The 20,332-nt window shown below is 40.4% G+C and overlaps 1 protein-coding gene across 1 annotated transcript in view; it reads right to left on the reverse strand.

The window, feature by feature from the left end:
* Window positions 1–20,332, reverse strand: part of C5H1orf21 (chromosome 5 C1orf21 homolog) — an 85,307-nt gene that overhangs the window by 46,370 nt on the left and 18,605 nt on the right. The window contains exon 2 of the mRNA XM_075711198.1: window positions 11,301–11,395. Within this exon, the coding sequence (XP_075567313.1) occupies window positions 11,301–11,395 (95 nt within the window). The remainder of the gene's footprint in view (window positions 1–11,300; window positions 11,396–20,332) is intronic.

A 20,332-nucleotide genomic window follows, 5' to 3' on the forward strand; every position in this document is an offset into this window, starting at 1 on the left:
TTTTTTACATTTCTTACTAAATAACCAAGAAGAGCGGGGGAAAAAAACACACTAAAAATAATTCAGGTGATGAAGAAAGTCTCATATGGATTGGATAGGTGAAAAAAATTGCCTTATTTATGTAAAAACAGGGACAAAATGCAAGCATTTCAAAACAATAATGGTGCAAAATGGATTGGGAGCTCCTGGTTTTATAATTCCATAACAGAGGGCCAACAGGGCTTTTAACAGAAATTGCTCACTTGAAAAAAAATGTTAGAAAACTCTGTTTTTCAAATAATGACCAATCTAGATTATGCAACGTGCTGCTATCACGTGCTGTTCATGGCAAAAGCGCAGACCTGCCTCTTGAAATCTCCGCACCAGTATGGCCAGTAAGACCATCCAGAGGTACAGAGCAAACACTGAGACAGGACCTGACCCATCTCCTACAGGACAAGACTGTGTCTGACCATGGCAATCCCTGTGGGATTAAACTGGGAGAGATCATATAAAATCACCAGACCCCTCACAAAACACCTGGAAAGAAATGCTAAGAATAAGCTCCCACCTACATCAGAAAGGCACCATCAAAATTGTTTTTAGAGCTGATGAGTGCCTGCAGCTACTGTTACATAGATTTAACGCCAAGCAAAACATTGGCTAGTGGTATACTACCTTTTGCTGATCAAAACCCAGGTGTCTTCATACACATCAGTAATGAGGTGTGTGTCTCATTAAGGTAGCCCATAGGGTGCCCCACTGCTTATGGGAAGAATGCCTCTCCTTAACTACGGCAAGCTGAGAAATTCAGGGCTGCAGAGAGCCCTCTGAATCTCTTCTCACCTCTCCTTGTAGCGTTTCTGCTCCTTTTCACCTTTTCTGACCACCTTGCACCTTTTGCCCCTCCTTCATTACCTCTCCAACCTCTTCCTAGGATGGTCATTTAACTCCTGCTTGCTTTCAGCAGCTGCTAACGCAGATTCCTCTTTGGGGCTTTGGACTGTACTCACCCTAGCAGCTCTGCTGGCCACAGAAGATGCCACCTTTCTTGCCTGTCACTCAAGAAGGTGCATTAAATTCCACCCGAGAGAGACATCCAACATGGATGTCAAGGTCTACTTTGCACTACAGAGCTGTCAAGTGTCATCTGTTTCGCTGCATTTGAGATCAAACCAGCTGTCACCAACCCCAGAAAACAGCATAAGCAATCTCCTCCCTAAAAACATGAACATATCCCATTCTTTCATAATGGTCAGTCCTTGCCTTTAAATTTGATCTCTGAATCTATACAAAGCCATAATTTAGCGTAAGCAAGCTGAGCTTCCAGCTACTAGAAACAACTTTAAAAGATGCATTTCTCTATGAACAGGCCAGGGGATCAAAGTGTTGATGTTGGTCAAAGAAACACAGGATAAAGGTAAAAGGAAGAAAAGGGAGAGAAGGAAGCGTCTGTCACAGGACCCCATCCTGAGAACTGGGTGCTGGTGATCTTTTACATACAGCAGACAACAGTTTCATTTGACTGACTTCAAGTTCACCGCTTTTAACTTGTCTTTAAAGACAGTAGTTAGGGAAGTTCACAAAAGAAAACACTTTTTCCACTGAAAAAAACAGCCACAGTATAAACAAGTTACAGCAAAAATGCACTGACTGTAAGAATGATTTGCCTGAAACCAACACTGAATGTCCTACCCTTCAAAGGGCACCACCTCAGCTTCAATAAATCAAAATTAATGAATTCAGTATTGGTTTTGAGTCTCAAATGGCACATCCCATCTCTCAGCACCTTGAAACTTTCTTTTCCAGGTGCAATATTGTATTCAAACTAAAACTGAGAGATCATTAAGGCTGCATGGTTAAATATCTAATGAAATACGTAACTATGGATAAATTTGCTTGTTATCTCCGTGTACTTAAATAGTCTGAAATTAGCTTCTCACCAGATACGCAGATCCTGAGCCCTACATTTTCTCCACAACCGCCTCAACCGAAGGAGTCCTATGCCTGAAAAGACAGCTTGAGCAAACCCATATAATATCTATAATTAAATTTGAGCAGATGAAAGGATGAACATCTACCTCACTGCTATCAAAAGAAGGCAGGAAGACAGGAGACCACAGCTCACCTGTGGTCAGTGGTACTTCCACCCCAGGACTCTCGGGCTAGCAGTCAGCACAGCTGCCTGGATTTGCCAGCTTTATTCTCCAACAGCAACTTTTGATGATTTTAGGCATTTTTGTGTGTTCATTTCTACCTGTATCTTGTTTTATCCTCTGTTCCAAAACAGCAGAATTAATAATTAACACCTACCAGGCAATTGCTGAAAAGCAAGTACCAAAACAAGGATACAGAGAGCTTCTAATTGCTGACAGCTTTCAAAATCTTATTGCTCATCTTTCTTAGAGCTTCAGTTCCTCAAGTTTTGAGACACCAAAGCTCTTAAAAAAATAATAAAAATAATAAAAAAGAGTCTCAGCTCAAAAAAAAAGGGGGGGGGGGGGGGAAACATTCCCAGTCCTCACAATCATGGAAGAAACACTGAAATAAAAAACTTCCAGAGCTTTATGTATAATGTTTTTAAATAACAAATTTTATATATAATCTATATATTTTGGTCAACTGACTCATTTTCAAATGGCTGATGTTGGCAGCACTGCAACGCAGGCTGGTTTACCGCTAAGTGCACAATAAACTATTATAGGAAACAGTATAGATTTCTATACCTCCTCCCGGAGAGCAGCATTGAAAGTTGCATGTCCAAAACAGACACATAATGCCCGTGGCCTTGATAACTTCAAGCACAAGGACAACGATAATGAGAGGATCTGAGAAATGCCCACAAGCTTGTGGTTGCTGGTGCGCCAGTATACTTGGGGCTACGGAGAGACGTCACCGTGCTCATCTGCCTGCCACCGCCAGAGCTCACCACAGCTGCATCCTGCTTGGGCTTCAGATGCTGACATCTACAAACACTGGATGATGTGGTCTGGAGAAGCCCGACACATTTCGGCCAACGAGCAGCAATGCTTTAAGTTTGGCAGTTTAGGTACTAGGTAGGATTTCTGCGAAAAAGGACTTCCTTGGCAAAGTGAGTTTTCAGCCAGTGCTTGAACAGTGAAGGGAGAGCAGCTCAGCTGGACTTTTAAGAGGACCCTGAACAGAGCAATGCAGGTTATATTGGCAGAGGATTTCAAAGCCAGCAGCATCGTTCACTCCCAACAGCGACCCTGCCACTGCTGCTGACTCCTCTGTTTCACCAACAGCTCCTCATCCGTTTCCTTCTCAACAGCAACAGCTTCCCCAGAGAAGGAAAAAAAATCCCAGGCAGAAACCCACCCATTAAAATGATACAGGCATGGAAAAAACATGACCAGTATGGAAAATGATCTGCTCCCACAAGTGACTGGAACATCTCTGCAGGTTTTGCAAGAATCCTTTACACCGACAACATAGCTGGTCCTGAAAACTTGCTCCTGACACCTGCCCAAGGCTCTTGGGCATTAGACCTTCACTACTATTTTTTTCCCCTAGCAAACACTAGCAAGACTGCAATTAGATGCTGCTTCTGGACACTGTTATTTTAATATGCTTAGAAAGAAATACTTTTTTTTTTTTAAACTTTCTACTTTAAAATCACATCCATCAAGAGCCTGATAAATCATATCATTCTACCTCTCAGTAAAGCACTATGGAGATTTACTTAACAGAGGGTGAAGACCGAAACAAGGTCTAGTCTGAAGAAATGTATCTGGAGCACAAGTAGTTTTTATGTTATTTTCTGACTTGCTAAAAATATTTATTAATACTATCCACTTATTATCTAGATTTTCAAAAATTAAATACTAGAGGAAAAATTAATACTTCTTCCCCCAAAACCACTTTTGATGGAATCCAGAAGAAAAATAATATTAATACTTGGTGCAATCATTTACTTTGATGTCTATATAATATGCAGTGACCCGTAAGTGGAATGAGCTAAAACTGTCATAAATTCATTATGAGAAACCATTCTTTGAAGAATATCACTGCAAATTTTAAATGAAATGGGCAATATGGAAATAAGCTAATTGCACAGTGTTTAAAATAACTGGCTCTAGTAACAATACCCCTTCCGTGCACTTCTATTTCAGCTGCAAATGCATTTCTTCTGAAAAACATTGGAGAGGCTGGGTTATGGAAATTGAAGTGTTGTAATTACTTAGTACTGATAGCAATAGGACAGCATTCATTTAGGATCTCAGACTTTGAAAAAAATAAATCCAAAGGGTGATTTTATAATTATAATTTCCCTAGGTAAGGGAACCTGGGAGTACATGCAGCATAAAATGCGCTGATCCAGACCCTACCGATGAAGACTGGAAAAAAATACATCCAATAAACAACTACATATTCACAAGGGAATTTCTTAGGTATCATCTTACAAATGTAAACAGCAAAATTCCTCTTCACCGAGTTGGGCACATCATTTGCTTTGACTGGTCTGTCCCGGTGCTGCTCAGAGTGCCTCTGCCTTGAGCAAATGACACCCTTGCCCTTGCAGCTGCCCAGGACAGGGAGGTCCATGGGTGCCCCAGCCTGCCCGCCTGCCTTCAGGGCGTGGGATGCTGCCTCCTCTATCCTAACGTGAACCCCGCCACCTCTGGCAGAAACGAGCTTGATATTACGCTCGTCACTCCTTCATTTAGTTACTTTTAAATATTAATCCCTGGCTTTCATTTACTTGCTTATTCTGTAGCTGCATTTTGTAGCGGCAGCTTTTGTTCTGTGGTTTATTTCTTGAACTTGAGAGAGGAGCAGTCCAGATGGGGAGCATCTCTGCGCTGGTCTGCGAGGAGCCTGTGGGACCTGTTTCCACAGACCTCCCTCAGGGCCTCAGGATTTGGCTGATGCAGCATCTAGGCAAAGCGTATGCCTCTCCTTGTGGGAAAACGTGTGGGGGAGTAGCCTTGCTTTGTAGCCCTCAATTTCTTTGCTCTCTTTTCCAGCTCGCAGGATTACAGGAGATGCAATAGGTGGGCAACACAGGAACCCCTGCACGTTATCAAGTCTCTTTGCACATCAGGCAATGCTCACATTGTCCTTTTATTATTCTTATGCCCCAGGAACCAAAGAAAAGAGAGTCTCAATTTCTTTTTCCCCTCCCAGAATGACCCAAGCTGTATTTTTCAGCGTGTTTTTTGTGCTTTTCTCCCTGCCTGGATTCCAACACAAGAGACAACAATGTCTTCAAGCGTTTTGTTGAGCTGAGGCTTTATATCTGAAAACAGGAGAAAGGAAAATAGGGTGGCAAGAGGCAGAGAAGTTAATAGCCTCTCCTTTATATACAGAAAATATCTAGATATCCATCCTTGACAATGGATAATGAACCAAGATGATGCAATCATCCCAACACTCGTGCCTGGAGCTGACACGGTGCCAGCGGTGGGACAGCATTTCCCGGATGATGCTGCATACAGCACCGAAAGCAAACGAGGGGTCAACACATGATTTAACATGCCAAAGCTCTTCAGAGTAGACAAGAACCCAAGAAAAATTCTTCTTTCTAACGGCTCGAGGTGTGTTGGTCTTTGGCATTTCTGGTTTCTTTCCCCTTACAAGCAGAGCATGAGCAAGTTCTATCCTGAAATGTGTGTTTTGAAACATGCTATTGTTGCAAAATAGTTTAAAATAAATAATTAGGAAACTACAGCCTGAAACCTTAGTACTGTAGTATACATTAATACGATACTAATTTTAATTTTTACAGAGCTCTTCGCCAATGTACTACAACAGTGATACAGAGTTACACATTTAAAACACAGCAATCCAAAGCTTATCTAGCAATAGTAAGCAGCAGTGGCTTTAAACACTTTAAAGTACCAAATTAATTGTATTTCCATGTTTAAATTTGCACTTGTGGTATTTTGCATATGTAGAAAGGAAAACATCACAAAAACCCCCAATAAATTTAACCCCAGAGAGTGCTGGCTAGCTTCTTCTAGCTAGCTTATTTCTTCTTATTTTTTTTTAGTGCCTAGATTGGGCAACTTGGCAACAGAATTAAAAAGATATTTTCCTAAACCAATCTGGAATTCAGACATATGCCAACATTTGCATTGCACATCACAAAATGTTTATCATTGATGTATCTATAATACATAGTTTGCATACCATTTAAAGATTTATATTATACACAGTAGCTTCCCTTTCACATTACATTTTATATAGTTATTACGGTTGTTTCATTCCTCATTTTCTGCTAGGCTTTTAATTTCATACACTTCATCTATCCAATACTACTGTCTGTTTTCAACAAATCACTGCAGAAATTGATAACCGGTGTTGAATACAGAGCTACAGATACCGAGGTTTTGCAATACTAAGTATTACGGAGCTGAATGATAAATGGAGAGCAGAGGCTGGGCTGAGAAGCTCAAGACATAGTTAGGAAATAACAGTGCATGCAAGGCTGACAAAAATTACATTTGCAGGTAAGTGGAGTGGAAATTTATACTTACTGGGGGGAAAAAAAAGGCAAAACATTGTTTGCGTTATTAAAGGCAAGAGAGATAGCAAGAGCAACAGAGAGAGGCAATTTTCTTCCAACTCCAGCAGGAATTCATCTCAAGCTCTAACATGCAATTTCACCACGGAGCTTCAGGACAAAACAGAGGATTATGCCCAATTGTTTTGAGTGTTTGGATAACAAAGCATAAAAATCACAGTAAGTAGCCTTTTGTGCCAACGCAGACCAGAAAAAGATTTCTATTAGTAAACGTTACAACAACATCCAAAAACTGAACTGCAATAAATATCAAGTTAACTACCTAACACTAAAAAATGTAGCTTTAGGAATTTGATATTTTCAGACGTATCTGTACTATTATAGACCGTCTCAGAGGAAAACTGATACAGCTCATCAAGTTTGCCAAAGCAATGCTAAGCTGCACGAATATGCCACACCTTCTTATTTTACCTTTTCTGGCAATAAAATTTTACAATGGAAAGCCATTAATGCTGCAAGAGTATGGAAATGAGAACAATTAAATTTGTCCTATTGTGAATGTTAAATAGGCTGTTATGATTGTACTCTCTATATTTAACATGATGTTCTAGAGCTAAACAGTGAGTCCTTTCCAAACAAAAAATTAATGGATCTTTAGAAATAGCAAAATGTTGTTATTTATTCTGGTCATACCTGCTCATAGCAGGTATCTTTTAGAATAGATTTAGCTTTTTAAAATATTAATACTTCCTGAGTTTTAACATTTTCCAAAGTAACAAAACCAGGTATGTGACATATGCCATGATTAGCTTTTGCTGATATTTAGGGCCAAAAAAACCCATCCGGATCTGCTGACTGTTAAACTCAAGTTGGTAAAACTTTGTTTTGCAGAATCCTTATCATAAAACCTTAAACACTGTTCAGTACTGAATTAACAGCGCATAGTCCCCCCCAAAAAGATGGGGAAATGCAGGAGAGCTCACCTCTGCCCCAGAGGGGTTTTGCTGAGCTGCTGTGGATCCACAAGGAGTTGAGGTTTAGTTTTAACGCGTGGGGGTTCATCACCTCCCTTCGTACATTGACACCAAGCAGTGTGTGGAGACAGTGTAGTCTTGGCTTTGCCTGAGCCAACGACCCTGCCAGAGCCTGACCTGCTGTGGGCAAAGCCAGCCTGCCTGCCTTCCCAGCCACGCCAGTCCAGGACCCTGATAAACCATTGCAGCCAGCCCTTCTGCTTCTGAATGTACAAATAACCATCACAGCTGCTTCTTCAGCTCCGGGAACAACGCCACACTCATGAGCTTCTATGCACAATCACATCTCATTGGAAAATTAGCACAGTTTCCATGTTTTTTTAATATATATATAGTCCAACACTTGTGATTCAAAAACACATATAGTCTTGAAAACCAGTGCAAATTACTTCTTTCATCTATCTACTAGTTCTTTACAAATCTGACTCAAACGTCCCTGTTTCAGCTAAGCAGCTATTAAAGCACATGGTGCAGAGTGCCAGCATGCAGCATAACCCCGGGTCTCCAGCACCTAATCCTGCTACATCCTCTTCCCATCTGCAGGCTACAAGGATGCATTAATGCCAGCTCAAGATCTTCCCCAGAAAGGGCAACATCGCTGGCTTGATTTTGAGGGTGGAGATGCCTGGGCAAGATGCTCAGGAAGGTGCCGGGAGCCAGAGGTACCAGGAATGAAACCAGGACCAGACTGATCCCAGTGGCAAGTGGAGAACTGCAGAAACAACCTGGGCAAAGAAGTGAACCCGGCCGATGGATACAAGGGAACTGCAGGAAAACAATAACTGACTGCGAGAGAGTCTGAAACAAGCTTGACTTTTTTATCTGTTCTTATTTCTTCCCCCCTAGGGCCCCCGTCAAGGGCCTAATTCAAGGAGGCCTTTGATTCTGCCAGAAAATGTTTTCACATGGAGCATCTTCTGTTTCACCTAGCATACAGCCCTAGCATAGCCATCCCCGTTGTCAATACATCTGAGGAGTATTTCTGCTTTACAATGTCAGCCTTGCTCAAGTTTTGAGCCCTGCTTAAGCCTCAGGTTGAAGCTGAGAAGATGGTCATTCACTGACAGAGCCTTGTCTCTCCCAGGAATACCCACACTTGTACCAGCCCATCTCCATCTCTCTCTTTAAACAGAATAAAAGCCTGGGACCCTGACCACAGGACCCCAGTAAAAAATGACAATTTGCCTGGTGCCTGCCATGTCCTCCCATTCTCTTTATCTACTTGCATGACCTTTTTTTCCCTGACTCAGAAATATTGCAACACCAAAGGCAGAGATGGCACCGCATCAAAGAGCCTAAGTTTTAAGTGAGACAGTTTTATTTTCACTTGAACAGAGATTTTCTTTTTAAGCGAAACTTTGAAATACCTTAAAAAAGTAACAGTGATGCTAATGGGACCAAAAAATTCGATGGCATCTGAATAACATAATTCAAGCACAAGTATCAGAAGATAAGATAACCCACACCACAGCAGTTCCCAGGGAACCGACTATAATGACATTCAGGTTATACATCTCATCCGGGTCGCATTTCTGAAGAAGTGAATTAGCAGCCCTGTGACAATAAAGAAACGTGGGATTAAGAAACAAGAGAGGAGGGAAAAGGGTCAGTTGATTCTCCCACCGCTTTTTCTTGTTCCTAAAATTTCTGTTGCCTGGAAATGGCTGATGAAAAGATTATGTAAGCGCTTGCCAACTTTTCACACATTAAGAAAACTAAAGCCTGAGTGATGGGTAGCTTAACCAATCTTCTAAGCAGTGAACTAAAACATGTTTACTAAGGAGAACTTGGAACAGTGAAACCCCTTTAAAAAATCCAGGAGTGACAAGGACCTGACAATTCCCAGATTTAAAAAGCTGCATACATTACAGACAATGTAATCTCCTTATAGTAAGATGAGTAAAAGGAAAGTAAAGCCTTTTTGGTGTGCAAGATGGTTTTTGTTCTAAAGTATATACATCCTGTCTGATTGAAGCCTTTTTTGTGTTACTGTCTTTTTTTTTTCTCCTGATAGATATGACAGAGGAGAGCGCTATGCCTGCCCTCTAACTCCACATTAAGTTGTATTTTCCAACAAACCCACCGCTCCCATCAAACGTGACTTGTCAATAATAAAATAATAAGCACTGTGCTTCCTAAATTTAATCAGGCTAACACTTAGGTGCTACAAGAAAGCAGGCACTAATGGAAGTACAAAATATCTCTATCACAACTTCAGCGACTGTGTCACCTCAGCAGACCTAAGCTTTCCTGAACTCTTCCTTGTTGTCATTCAAGTGGCATGTTACCTTCTGCAAATACTCTAATCTAAATACAGATGAAGGCTAGTTTAAAATTTAACCTGCTAGATTTCTTCCATTTTTTATCAAAAAAATTGAGGATCATGCTCATTTTTCCTTTTTCTCTGTTTATCAAAAAAGCACTGGGGTCTCTAAAATGAGAAAAAAATTCTTGCAGTCACACTTCTTCCAGTTCAAAACAAATGTGCTTACATTGGCAATAATGCTGAATGCACTGCAGATACTGCTAGAAAAGGTGATGTTCTCAGCAATGTTTCCAAGGCCCTAAAAAATCCCCAAATCCTGCTGCCAGCTGAAGTTGCGCCATCCACTGGAGCATCAACAATGCAAAACTGCAGGTGACAGATACCTAATCTGGAGACCAAAGCAGAAATCGTGTTGCGTGCTGCTCAACCACTGCTCGAGCAACAAGGTAAGGACAGCACAGAGCAAAACAAACTCTTCTATTTACTACAGGAATGCATGTGTAATTGTGTAATGCAAGTATGTGTGTCTAAAAGAGGTAATATAAAGTATCCAGGTTGCCTGGAGCTCACTTACATCTTCAGGAAATGGAAAAATCCCGAACAGTGGATTTTTGTACAGCTGCCCAATGATGGCAAAAGGCAAATCCTCTGCTAGTGATAATGGTTATGGCTCCACTGAAATCTGCTGCTGATGGGAACAAAGACCCTTTGGTCTTACTGATGGAGGGAAAAAAACCAAACAATCCTACGTGAAGAAAAGCTGCAATGAATGAGTGGAACCAGATGTGAAATTTTGCACCCAACTATTATAATTGTGAGATGTCTTCAAAAAGCTAAACTGGGCAAAGCCGCAGTCAGCCAATTACAAAACTGACATTCCTTTAGCTTTAGAAGAGAATAAACGACTTCTCAGAAATGCCAGAAGTGACTCCACTGTGACTTTTTAAGCCACTTCAACAGCATCCTAGTTATTTCAAGTAGTACTAACAGTTTACCTGAGATTTCCTTCCTGTAAGTGGAACTATGAGCCGGCAAGGTGCTCAAATCAGGGAAAAAGAAATACACACAAAACAATTCTTGTGACTGCTGTGTTATCAATAAATTGCTTTTTCTATTCCAAACTGCTTTCCCTTGTGAATTTTAAAATATGTAAAACCAGAAAGCATGGAGCAAATAATATCTACATAAGTAGGTCATTTTCTAAATGGCAGTGCACTGCTGGTTTACTATCAACTTGTTTGCAATATAGACACATACATTTCAAAGCACGTGTATTTAGATCTGCAAAGGAGGTGAACAAGTATAATCGTGGAAGCACTCACTCCAAGATCAAGTAGAGCCTAATTCAGAAAGACAAGCAGGAAAAAGTCATATTTTGCACCTTCTATGTGAGCTTTGCAGAGAGTAATGACATTTGTGAGAAAATCCTCTTGCTGCATGTAAGCTGTAGCTTGAATGTGCTGCACGTTGCATATTTCATTACAAAAGCAGAGCCATGTTATTTTATTAGATAAGCGATAAGTTCAATCCTTACCAAGTTTTCTTGGTTCCTGGCTGCTATTTTCTGATCATCTTCTCCCCCATTTTTCATGTATTTGACCTCTTCCACTGGTTTGATCCTATACTCATCTGAGCACCAAGAAAAAAAAAAAAAAGAAAAAAAATTTTGAACCAGTGTAGTTCAGCAGCTGGGGAAAAAAACAAACTAAAACCAAAACAGCTGACTAGAAAAGACCCTAATTAAGCAAAGCAACTAAAAATTACACGTATATAGTTTCAAAGGCTTAAATGTGACTGATACCAAGGAAGTTTTTCCTGACTGAAGCTTCAGTAAGGCTGTCTAGTACTGGCTTCCAGAAATTGTTCAGTAGCGCTCTGGTCTAGTATAGCCATGGCACCACAAACAGGGGATGTTTGTATGTACTCTCCCTCAGATCCCTAGTTTTCTGTATAATATACTTAATACAAACAAGTTCTTTGGTCTTGCATCATCCCTGGATTTTTATTATCAGTGGGCAAACAAGCGATGTACAGTAGTTACTACAAAGAGGAGTCTGATCATGGAGTTCCTTGCATTGAGAAAACCTCTTTTGAAAAGCAATGCTGACGGAGGATATTTAAAATTTAATTTAAAAGCTGGGGAAAAAAAAACCACACCAAAAACCACGGCTTTTTTTAAAATTTTATTTTGTTTTTCCACTGGTTTAATGGAGCTAAAGCAAAAGGTACATGATGCACAGTCATATAATGATTTCTGGAGAAAAGGCCCCATGCTGACTGTCTTCCACTCCCTCCTTCTGCACACACCCCACCCTACCCCCGACCATTTTTGCTGCACATGAATGTTACCCAGATAGAAATGCAGTGTGAAAATAAGTAATGAGAAAATTAAGATTCCTGGTTTGCCCTTAACATTTATTCAGCTCTTCAAATAATAAATTCCCAGCTCCAGTGCCAGTATGGAAGTATTATCTAACGTACATGTGCTATCCCACGGTAAAGTAAACGGCCTCACCCACAGCTTGAATAAAGGGATTTTTTTCTTTGGTAGGACAAGATGGGATTTTGGGAGAAGTTATTATTCTCTCTAGCCTATGAATGCAGTGCTTGCAGTACCAACAGTACCTTTTCTGAGCCACCTTTTGCTCTGGTTATCTTTGTAGCACATGAATCTATCGGGAAAACACCCAGAGTTTTGCACCCACACTCCTCCAGCCAGGATATATAATGCAGAAGATAAACTTCAGCCACATAAGTGGAAAATGTTAATAGAAAATGAAATGAGACACAGTACACTGGGAATAAAAGGCAAGACCTCGGCAAATTAAAAGAAACTGCACAAACTTTATTCTTTTTCTTTGGGTTTGCAAGCAGTGTTTTTCACTTGCTAAGGGAAAAACAGAACACAAATGGATTTTTCTCAGTTACTATATTGTTAAAAAAAAATCAAAATTATTTAGAAGGAAGCTTGTTTTTAGGAAACTGTTAACCACAGTGTTAGTTAAATAAGCCTAACTTTGAAAAACAATCTCTTTTTAAAAAAATACACATGGTTTTGCATTTGGCCTGGTCCGTATCTATATGCTTTTTTATTATAGAGTTTAAATAAAACTGTGAATTTATCAAACAGCGGCATCTGAGATACAGAGTCTCAAAACAGATGGAAGAATTTAAGAGAATATTATTAGACTGGTAAATGTGAACAACAACTCTGATTTTTTTTTCTTTTTAAAATGGAATTTAGGTAGTCTGGAGGTGACAATCATAAAACCAAAAAGGCTGAACACAATAAAGCCTGGGAATTAGAAGTACTTGATTGAATGCAAAATCTAACTTACATTTTTCTCGCTCCTTCAATGATCTCTGTTGTGATTAGCAATAAAACCCACATGCAGAAAAACTATAAAACTCCCACGGCTGCATTTATGGATTTGAACGGGAAAACAGATGAGAATGAGAAAATAGCACAAAGGAAATTTGCACAACCCGCAGCTAGTCCACATTAACTAAAAGAGAGACATGTTCAACCAGCCTTGTAGGTATGGAGGTCCTGATGTCCAGCAGCAAAAATAACCTCTGAAACATGTCTCTTGCTTATTCCAAAAGATTAATCGTGATCAAACACCAAGAGCACACCTGGGCAGCAGACCATCCTATGCGGACTGTATGTAAGGGATGCTTCCTTGGAAGACATCGTCTCTTGTAGCAAGTGGACCAGGGCACTGATGAGCCCATGACTGATAATCAGCATAATCAGATTTACATTTGAAAGTGTGATGCAGTTTGATAGGATGGACGCAAGACAGGAAGGAAGGTTTTTGTTGGAAACTTAATTCTGTATTTCTTCTCAAACTGCTTCTAAGAGAGTGCTGCCAGGCGTTGCTGCTCAGGTGTCTGAGCTGAGGACTTTCTGGTACCTGGCTTCCCAATATTCATCATCACCATCATGACAACACTCTTGTAATTATTGTACCATTACTACTTACAAATTTGTGCTGCTTTTACCAGGCAAATAGAATAGAAAAGAATAGACTATTTCAGTTGAAGAGACCTACAACAATCACCTAGTCCAACTGCCTGACCAATTCAGGGCTGACCAAAAGTTAAAGCATATTATTAAGAGTATTGCCCAAATGTCTCTTAAACACTGACAGGCATGGGGCATTGACCACCTCTAGGAAGCCTGTTCCAGTGTTTGACCACCCTCTCGGTATAATGTCCGTTCTAAACCGTCCCTGGGGCAGCTTTGAACCATTCCCACGCGTCCTGTCCCTGGATCCCAGGGAGAAGAGATCAGCACATCCCTCTCCATGTCCCCTCCCCAGGAAGCTGTAGAGAGCAATGAGGTCACCCCTCAGCCCCCTTTTCTCCAAACTAGACAAGCCCAAAGTCCTTAGCTGCTCCTCACAGGACGTGCCTTCCAGCCCTGTCACCAGCTTTGCTGCCCTCCTCTGGATGCATTCAAGGACCTTCACATCCTTCTGAAATGGTGGGGGCCCAGAACTGCACACAGTACTCAAGGTGAGGTCACACCAACGCTGAATACAGCAGGATAATCACCTCTCTTGACCGGCTGGTTGCACTGTGTTTGATGCACCCCAGGATGCGGTTTGCCCTCTTGGCTGCCAGGACACACTGCTGGCTCCTATTGAGCCTGCTGCCAACCAGCACACCCAGATCCCTTGCTGCAAGGCTGCTCTCTAGCCACTCCTCTCCCAGTTTGTACTTGTGCCTGGCGTTACTCCACTCTAGGTGCAGAATCCGGCCTTTTGACTTGTTAAATTTCATCCCGTTAATCATAGCCCAATGCTCCAATCTACCTAGATCCCTCTGCAAGGCCCTCAGAAGAGTCAACAGTACCTCGCAGTTTGGTATCATCAGCAAACTTGCTAACAGTGCATTCAACTTCTGCATCCAGATTGTTGATAAAAATATTGAAGAGAACGGGCCCTAGGACTGAGCCCCGAGGAACACCGCTGGTGACCCGTCACCAGCCAGATGTAGCACCCCCATTCACTACAACCCTTTGAGCTCTGCCCTTCAGCCAGTCCTTCACCCGGTGAACCATGTACCTGCTCATCCCGCAGTTGGACAACTTGGCCAGAAGGATGCTGTGAGGGACAGTGATCAACTCAGGGGACCAGGCAGCTCAAGGTCTATCAGTATTATTAAAGACTGAGGCAAGAAAAGCATGGAATGCCTTTGCTTTTTCTTCATCCCTATTAATCAGGTGACCATCTTCAACAAGTATCAATCCAATGTTTTCTTTAGACCTCCTCCTGCTATTAACTTCAGCAGAGATCTCCCTGAATCATGTAGGATTCATAAAAAGAATAAATGTTAGAAAACCTGTGGACAGAGTCTTGCCAGGCGATGGTAAGGAGCATGACATGGACACGGGACATTTAAAGAATACTTGAGCTGCCTGGGCAGTCTTTTCCCACTCTTTGTGGTTATGCGAATTTCTAGGCTATGCTTCCTTTCCAGCTACAGCTCCACACGAATCTTTTTAGAGATCATTACCAAAATAAGTTTTCAAAAACGTAATTTTAAATTCACGTTGAACATGGATACAGATCCTTCAAATGCTGCATCGCTTGCCAGATACATCAAGTAGCCCTGAAATGGCAGCAAAGAACTTTGCACAGATTTCTTGTGTAATTTCCACAGGTATTTACAACAGGCTTAAGTAAACGTGCTTTCCCCCAATACTTTACTTGTGAATACAGTAAGTATTCAATTATCTGTGCAGCACTGCACAGTTGGCATTACTCTTCCCTCTGTCCTACCAACTGCAGGAGTGCAGATGCCTGGACAATTCATGCCTGAGACATGCAGCAGCAAGAAAGTTTCCAAAAATAAAACAGTCACTTTTCATTACATTTTCAGGACAAGTTGAATACACCATGCCAACTAGCAAATCTTACTTCAGAGAAATCCACCTTCTCCTTAGGAGAATACAGATAAAAGAAATTCAGGATGTCAAAGTAGAAAACACCTGCTTCTGTAGATGTTAGTAGAATTACTCTTTTAATAGAAAGCGTCTTACAAAATTAGCATTAATGTCATGGCTCTATTATATGGTATGTGTTTGGGCATGAGAAATCTCTATTTGTATCTCAAAAAGCAATGTAGATTTGACACACTCTAATGCTGATGACCTGCCTTAAAGGCCAAGAGACTACCTCTTGGGAATGAGGCACATCAGGGAAGAAGCAGGCTGAAATGCCAACACTCAGGCTTCAGTGCCTAAATAAATGATTAAGACAGGAGTGCCAAGCAGCTACCAATTCCATCAAACCCACGTGTTTTGAGCAAGTGGTGCACCAATATCAAAGAGGCAAACACAGCGCTGGCCTGTGGAAAGCAAACGATCAATCTAATTTCAGTTAATGGGAGCAGAAGAGAGGACTGAGCCATAAACAACTGTTTTATCAGATACACACAGAGACGAAGGGAATGGATCAGCAATGTTAAGTTTGAAGCAATATTATTACTCATAAGCTCTCATAATTTCCTATCACAGGCAAAATATTTTCCTTAAAATAGGGAGTACAAATACAATATAGTGGCAACATTAGCTCATACTGAGTAGTCACTTGCTGGAGGTAGGTATAAATAGATATGATTCCACTTTGAAAGAGGAGGGGGAAAAAAACAACAAAGTAGTTATACTGCCACGGAAAGAAAAAGGAGTATCCAGCTGACTACAAGCCCTACAGATTCCAAGGTACGATGAGGGATACCTGGAAACATCCACTTTCTGAACTAGCTAATGCACTGAAGAAAAACTCCACCTCTTACTAATTTCAATAGCCATTGATCTAGGCTGCTTAAATGCAAGTAACTACCTGAATCACAGCTAAAATGTCGATATTTATACCTGCAACCTTCCTGCTATCCGAGGAGAAACACTAGATTTTGCTTGCAGGTCTCCCTCTGGCATTTACAGTACTCAATGACACAAACTTTACCCTTCACATTCATGCTGAACTCCCGGTTTTTTTCCTTGAATCAGGCTAAGATGTAAAATCTCTTCATTTTTAAAGGCCCCTCACAAACCTGCTCAAGTAGAGACCTGACATGAGAAATGTGGAAGAATTCCTGAAAGCAATGGGACCAGTCAATATTTAGCACGTTCCCAGCCAAGGCTGTTGACTGCAATAAGCAATCAACCAAAAAGGCAACCAAAGGGTGCAAAACAGAAGGTGGTAGTGAGCAGCTTGGCTAGGGAGGACATTGCTAGTTGGTATAACAGAGAACAAATGAGTCTGACACGTAAACCTTGCTCTTCACAGATAAGACAACATTCATTATTTCAAATATACTAAATATAGCAATTATATTCAAGTAAGTATTTGGATAAGACAGGTCTTGCACTATATTATGTTATTATTGGGAGGACACAACTACATACAGACTTTTTTGACTAGGTGAAGATAAATGTTATCTTCTAAAGATAAGAGAGAGATATACATATATACACACACGAGGTGTTCAGAAACCAGAAATTCTGGGCTATTCATGAGATTGTTCTTGTTCTAAAGTTACTGTCAGGATGAAAATACTGCAAATGCAAAAGAATGGATGTTTAAGCAACAGACTAACCTTGAAGTGCGTCATGGGGTGTACAGTCATTAAGGGCTTTAAGTGGATATGAAAATTAGGTTAAAGACTGGTTGGAGGAATAGGTCTTTGATGCTTTCCCTTAAGGTAACACCTGCAGGTATTTGCAAAAACTGCTAACCAAGTTTTGCTTGATAAGGTAAGAGTGCACCTGGAATTGAAAAAATAAAGGATGCTAAATTCACCTTTTTATTTTTACCTTTTGATTTCTTCTAAAGTAAATACACTATTTGGAGATATTTTGGTCTGAGCAATCAGAAATGAACCCAGAGAAATCCTGAAATGCTAATTAGGTCCTACTCGATCTCAACAAGTCTGACTGTCAACAAGACCTTTAAAACTGTAAGAAATTCAGGATAAAGGAAATCATACAAAGTTCTATGCATATTTACCTTGCTCTGTCTTGCTCAAGAGTAATACCTTTTTTCTTCTTCCTAAATGCATTTTTACATCAAAAATGAACAAAAGTGAAACATCTTTATGCTTCTTTCCTGTGCAAACGTAAAAATCGAGGTAGTGAATACGACAAAAATTTTAGGACTCTGTCACTCAAGAGTGTGGTATATCATATATAAAGAAAAATACATCTTTATGCTCCTTTCATGTATGAAAGTAAAAATCAAGTACTGTCTTCCACTGTGTGGTATATTATATAAAAAGAGAAGACATCCCACAACTCAAATGGGGGAGGAATGGGTTTACAGGACTGCCACAGCAAATACAGAGTTGAAGAAACCCAGCCCAACTGAATCGAAAGAAAAACAACATAAATGAACCACAAATAAAAGACAGGAATATTGTTGAGCATAACACCCACCACAAAATCCATCACAGCATATAAACCAGAAAGCAGTAACACTTCTAGCACAAAACTCTTTGGAATGGCAAGGGAGGAAGAATTTTTAAGTTGAACACGCTGCAAAAATTCTCAGTAGGCAAATCTTATGAATGAAGATCTCCATCTGGAAACAGATAATTCTACTCAAACATGTCACCCAGTTGCCATGGCAATGTGACAAAGAAAAACAGCACTCATTAATAATGATTTCAGTGATAAATGATCTTATCAACTCATAATATTGAAACAATTACTAGAGGGCGGGGGGGGGGGGGGGGGGGGAATAAAACTGTGGCTATTCCTATGAGAAGAATTTCTTCAGCACTTCCAGATATCACTATAAGTGCTATTACCACAGTAACATCAGTAATGACACTATTTCTCACTCAGTTAAAAAAAAAACCACCACAAAAAAGCATAACTCCATCAAATATATCTGGACTCATTGTGACTCTTGGAGAAATCTTTTGTTAAACATCAAGTCTTTAAAAAAAAAAACGCTGATTTACATTGCATTCCCATTTCAGACATCTAAGGACAAACAGATTTGGCTCTGCTGTCATCAACAGGGACAATGGGTGAGCCTCTCTTCTCTATTTTTAGTGACATATCAAGTATCAGACAGGAGATAAGTGGTACTTTAGTCACACCACCAAGAAGAAAGTTTCTAACCACATCTCCATTTTCCTGTGCTTCATATTTTTCTTTAGTATCTCTTGCCTTTCTGTTGAAAGACATGCCAAGATTTATCCTTCATCTGTAATAAAACAGATGTCTATTCTGTAAAATATGAACTTTTTGTCTAACAAATTTCTCTGTATCATACTTAGTTCTGCCAGGTGCAGAAAATACTCCTACTGCTGTGATCACGAGGAATGCCACAGATCAGAGAGTCACATGCTCTCCTCTCTCAAAGACTTGAAAGCTAAAAGCTATATTTAGATAAAGGACTGAATTGTGCTCTCTAAAAATATTTGTTAAAAATCATATGAGATTTTGATGCAATTTAACTGAAACATATAATAGCAGGTGAGCCACTTAAATGATAAACAAAAAGCATGCCAAACTTCTTGCCATGGCAAAGGAGGAATACTCTGAGCTCCACAGCTACACTGGTAGGATGAGCAATGGTGGGCTTAACTCTAGAAAGAGCCAGGCTAGACATCAGGAAAAATCATTAACTGCAAGGACAGTCAAGTACTAGAATTAGATTGCTTGGGTGGTTGCAGTTTCCATCATCAGAGATCTTTAGAGAGTCATCAGTTTCAACTACTGCCACAGGTTAAAGTCCATCCTGTTTTGGAGTACAGGAAGGATGAGATGAGCTATTCAGAGTATTCCAGCTCTGTTACTGTATGCAGGTACCAACTGCCTGGATACCAGCAAAAGCTATGTCAAAGATTAAAAAAAAGTAGCAAAAATCCTGTAAACCAATGTTTCTCAAACTAATTACTAGGTAATGGAGGATATCTCAGTTACCTTCTTGGCTCCAGCTTCAAGCACTCTAAGAAAGCAGCATCTACATGGTTGTTTTGATTCTACATGGTTATTTTGATTCTGACTTAATTGCTGAGATTCGCAGCTTTGGGGGTGGATTTCCGATCCACCTCGATGTGGGTTGAGAGTGAAATTTCATTGGAGATAAACCAGCACTGGGTGAGCCCATCATCTTCCTCTGTCATCAATCCTCAGAGCTATCAACTCCCCAGCAATTCTAGATCCTAGTGATCATGTTGCTTTTACTAACATGAACTACATAGAAGAAATAACTTAGGAAATAAGCCAAATAATTTTTCTCAAAGGACTACCTGAAAATGCTCATTCAGATTTCCCAAATGAAGTTACCTGTACCTTAATCCAATCTAAAATACAGCCACTGCTGGAAGCTGAGGCAGCGGACACCACCAGATATTAAACACAAAACATGTACACAACACACCAATTCTGCCAAGAAAATATAAATCATCTGACAGAAAAGCTGTTTAAAAATCTGAATGTACTACACAGATCGCAGCACATCTGGAAAGACCACCCTCAAATAGTTTTTCTTCTTCCTACACAATCCTAATGAGTGTTAACTAGGAATGCTACCTACTGCTTCT

The sequence above is a fragment of the Pelecanus crispus genome, chromosome 5 (genome assembly GCF_030463565.1).
Source record: "Pelecanus crispus isolate bPelCri1 chromosome 5, bPelCri1.pri, whole genome shotgun sequence".
NCBI classification, from domain to species: domain Eukaryota; kingdom Metazoa; phylum Chordata; class Aves; order Pelecaniformes; family Pelecanidae; genus Pelecanus; species Pelecanus crispus.